At 50.9% G+C, this 4,790-nt stretch overlaps 1 protein-coding gene across 1 annotated transcript; it reads right to left on the reverse strand.

Annotated features, from left to right (window-relative positions):
* Positions 1-319: 319 nt before the first annotated feature.
* Positions 320-2,011, reverse strand: LRRC10 (leucine rich repeat containing 10). Its single transcript, XM_015856132.2, has one exon. The coding sequence runs from the start codon at positions 1,905-1,907 to the stop codon at positions 1,077-1,079; it is 831 nt and encodes a 276-aa protein (XP_015711618.1). The 5' UTR covers positions 1,908-2,011; the 3' UTR covers positions 320-1,076.
* Between the last annotated feature and the right edge of the window lie 2,779 nt (positions 2,012-4,790).

Raw genomic sequence — 4,790 nt, forward strand, 5'->3', positions numbered from 1 at the left:
AATCAGGAAGGTGTCTTCTCTGCGCAAATGGTTTTTCTTCCTGAAATGAAGGGAATGTACTCACAGAATGCTGCTCCAAATCCAAACAGGCTTCAAATGACTGCGGTGATAGTGCTGCCTTAACGCAAGCCTTCAAGAAGCAGGTGAAAGCACGTATTCCCCCACCACCCCAATAAACAGCGCCAGGGTAATTCTGTAGGAAACAAAATGTTCGATGTTGAAAAGCTCCGAATTCTTGTCCTGTTTATAAAAAGAAAGAGCTTGCTGGAAGAAGTTTAGGTAAGGGCTGGGGAAAGGGAGGGCTCAGTAAGTTACAAAGTTCAATGAGACCAGAACACTTTATTTAATGTAATGAATATAACAAGTACACTCATGTAGGTGCCAGCCAGATCCAAATGCAGACTTGGTTTAACAAGCCAGCAAGTGTGAGCGGAGTCTATATAATATTTTCAGAGAATGATTTGAGAATGCCGTTACGCAGTCACAAAGCAGTGCTGGCTCCAAGGATTCAGGGCAGCCAGTGGCACTGCTGTCTGCTGTGGGAGAGGGCTGCCTTCCAGTAAACTGCTGTGGAATCGAAAGCTCTACGTCAAGTCATGTTGAACTGCATCACTGTTCTGTGCTGTAGAGTCAAAGCAAAACACTGTAGAAGTTCTGTGCATTTCCAAGGGAATCTGATGAGGTCTGAGTTTGGCCAGCTGGAGCCATAACCGGCTGGACAGTTGTTTGCCTTGCATCAGATACAGCTCCTGCGTGAGCCTGGAGGGGTGGGCTCCCAGCCCTCTGGTTCCACGAGCAGGGTTCCCTCTGCTGCAGCTGTGGTTCTCCATTTTAGCCAGGGCTTTGGTTTTCTTTGCTACTGCATCAAACCTTGGCACACAGCTGCCCCTAAGGCAGACCTTACAGGCACAAGAACCAGCAGAACCACAATCCAGCTGCACTCACCATCATTCTAACTGCTAATTGATGACAACAAAACCAGAGTGGTCACAGATCTTCCGGGAAGAAGATGGCAGCTGTAAGAACAGCTCTGTGCTGCATGTTGTTTTCTCTGTCGTGCTTTGGGCCGGCAGAGATCAGCAGTCATCTGGCTCAGCTTTGCTGGCGAGAGGTGGTGATGGTATCTCACTGAGCGAGATTTCAATCACAGCCCCAGAGCGCTTGCGGGGCTCAGGGCTCTCCTCCGACCACCTCCCCACCCTGCGCACCCCCTTGGCCACCTTGGGGGCATTGCGGCAGGGGTTGTGGTCGTAAATCACCAGCTTGAGGCTGTGCATGTGGGCCAGGCTGGGGAAGAAACGGATGGAGTTGCGGTCCACGTCGATCACCTCGAGAGAAGGCATGTGCAGGAGCACGGGGGGGAACTCGGCCAGCAAGTTGCCCGAGAGCCAGATGGAACGCAGCTCACGCAGGCCCCGCAGGCGGGTGGGCAGCGTGCGCAGCGCGTTGGAGCCGGCGTGCAGCGTCTTGAGCAGGCTGAGCTCACACACCACGTCGGGCAGCTGCTGCAGGCAGTTGGACTCGATCCAGAGCGTCCTGAGGTTCTGCAGGAGCCGCAGCTCCAGGGGCAGGCTGCACAGCTTGTTGTTGCCCAGGTAGAGGATGCAGAGCTGCTTCAGCGTGCACACGGCCAGCGGCAGAGCTCGGAAGTTGTTGAAGTCCAGTGCCAGAATCTGCAGGTTCTGCAGCTGCTCCAGCTCAGGGGGGAGCTGTGTCAGGTTGTTGTTGCTCAGGTACAGCTTGACCAGCTCCCTGAAGGAGCAGATGTGCAGGGGCAGCCTCCGCAGCTGCCTGCCGCTCAGGTCCACCATTCTGTCCACGGGCATCTCCTCCAGGTCCTCCAGCAGGTACTTCTGGCACTCATCAGAGGGCACAAAAGCGACGATGGCTTTCAGGCTGTTGCCCATCTCGAGTCCTTCTTCGTTTGGAGACCGAGGCCCAGGGCCGGCCGGCCTTGGCTTCCTCCCGTTGCGAGCTGGCCTGGTGGTAACTCTGTCTGCCCAATATAAGGCTCTGTTTACATGGCACCAGCCACTAATCTCAAGAGCTCTGAAATGTTCCTGATAATGGAACGAGTGTTTGGTGATGGCTGTAGACGTGGTGACCTGCAGCACAGGCCTCCTCCAGCCCCACAGTGCCTGCCATCCCTCCAGGAGCCATCCTCCCTCCCCCCGGCCTGCACCGCTGCTTCAATGTCCCCTCAGTGCTGTGGCGGTGCGGTCTGTGCAGCTGGCACGGTGCTGGGGGTTGGCTGCACAAAGGAAACACTACAGAAGAATGAATTTTTCAGCTACACCGTTAATTAAATTCTCAGCAGAAATGTTGGCTGTGAAGGAGCTGCTGTTTGAAATACCTGTCAGGACGTGACCGACTTTGCAGACGAGGGGCACATTTATGGACTTGCCTTACAAGGTGCCAAATACAGAGTTGAACAGTGTAACTTGCCACCCAGTAACTTATCTGGAACCTTTCACACAAATCCTTGGCAAACTGCTATCTTTAGCTGCTCCAGTGCTTATGTTCTAATGCAGCCACGTTTACTACAGCCCCTGGCACCCTAAGCCATGCAGGGCTTTCTCATTGGGTTCTGCTTTGCATCTTGCCGGTATCCCAGCTCCACGAATGGGCAAATGGGAGGTTGAGAACAAAGCAATGTCAAACAGGTTAGGTGGCCTCACATCTGCAGTTAGATCTGGTGATATGGAGGTATATATGGTTGGGTATAGGGTGTTTCCTGAGGGAACTCAGCAGAAGCAATGTCACAGTGTATGGAGGTTTGTAGGAGCGCAGCACAGAGGGCAGCTGGGGCTGGAGAACAGTGAGTGCTACAGCCTGATGCCATAGCACTGGTGCTGAGGAGCCAGGTGGAACGTGGAGCTGGGGAACAGGGACTCCCTGTGTGACCACCTGCAAAGCTGCTTGGTACAAATACTGCGGGCTGAGGGGTCAAATTGACACCCATAACATAGATGTGTCCCATAGGCAAATCCCCTCTGAGACCTGCTGGTTGCACAGTATAGCAGCTTATAGATGAGAAGCTGTCAATAATGTGATTTAGATATAGTTTTCTTAATCAGCCGTATGGGGACAAATACACAATATATGCTATGCCTATAGACACATCTATGTAGATGTGTTTTTCTACTTGAGTTATTCCTACTTAATGAATCTTTTAAGCTTCAGAAAACTATTTCTTTGGGATTTTCTGCATTGTAGCTTAATCATTATTCCGGCTTATCAAAAAAAGTCACAGTGACCTTTTATTGCTGCATTTTGTACCTCTGCTGGCTTCAGCAAAGGTCTGTTTGGAACACGGTGTGAGATCAGTGCTTGGGAAAATAACCTTCATGTTGTGGGATAAGAAATGCCTGCATTTGTGATAAAATGAACCATCCTGGACCTTCTGAGAATCATGGACTCAATGGAGGGCATGAGGCAGAGACGGTCCCCTCTGCAGACCCACTGCAGTGCTCTGCAGGTCACTTTGCATCTCTGGAGCTGCTCCTCATGCCCTACAACATGAGCATTAGTGGCTGCCCAGAAGCATTCATGGCATTTGAGGAAAAGTTCAAGCGATAAAGGTGCTCAGCACAGACGTGGCCTTGCTCCTGTCAAAGTGACAGTGCTGCAGCAGAGGGCTCTACTGTGCATGGAGGGTGCGGGGGGGCTTTGTGAGCAGTGCTGCTGCTGTCTGAGGGCTCTACATTGTAAAGTCCTCCCTTTGGTCAGCCCGGTGTATTAAAGCAAGAGGCCTGAAGGGACAGTTTGAGAAGTGTCCGCACTAATTGCTGCAAATCATCTGATACAGATTTATTTTAAACCTATGGCTGGCATTCAGATCCCTTCTTCACTCACCCATGTTGTACCTTTGTTCTTTTTAGTTCATTGCAAGATCACCCCTAGAGCAGGTCATGGCTCCTTATCTTGGCCTGGTTTTGTCATTCATTCTTTCTCATTTGCTTTCACATTCCAAAGGCTCAAAAAGTCCCATAATGAAGCAGGCTGGGTGCTAAGCCCCCTCCCAGGGGGATGGTGGGCTGCTCTTTGCTGTCCATCACATCACTCTCTTTTTAATACCATTGCTTTCCTGCCAGTCTGAGGTAAGCTCTGCTGCCAGGTGGGGTGGGAGCAGCCGGGAACAGCGGGGAAGTCAGTCCAAGTGAGCTGCTCCGACAACAGAGCTCTGAATCAAAGTAGCCTTAGCCAAGAAAACTACTGGCTGTTTATTGCTTTGTCATCTTTTTTACTTTTAAGACCCATTTGTATTTTTTTTTTTTTTGGATGGCAATCATAATGATATCTGTGCCGGAGCTCTTGTGTAAATAGGGGATTCATCTTCAGCTGTTAGAGGATGGCTTTTCACCAGCCAACCAAGCACCCATGTGCTCAGTCCTGCTCCATGTAGAAGTGAGTCAGTTGTGTGTTCTGTCTTCTCTCTCTGCCTTTGACACTCCTGGCCTTCTTGTCATTAAAGCAGGCTTGCAAAATAGCTTATGCAGAGGGAAGCAGGCAGTTCCTTGGGCTGCCTTCTCTCTCCTGGGCTAACAGGAGCCAAGACTCCCCCTTTATTATAATTACATGAAAGATACTAATGATTGTCAGTAAATATATTTTTGGTCTAGACTGTGCCCGGGCTATCTGTGCTCAGCTTCTCTGGGCACCAATATTTGCTCAATCCAGTGGTTGCTCTGCGAACAAACCCCTCCACTTGCTGCCAGAGCACTGACCTCCTCTGATTGATTGACCTGGCGAGTAGCTCCCAGCTCCCAGCAGGGTATAAAAAAGGGACT

Source organism: Coturnix japonica, chromosome 1 (assembly GCF_001577835.2).
Source record: "Coturnix japonica isolate 7356 chromosome 1, Coturnix japonica 2.1, whole genome shotgun sequence".
Lineage (NCBI taxonomy): Eukaryota > Metazoa > Chordata > Aves > Galliformes > Phasianidae > Coturnix > Coturnix japonica.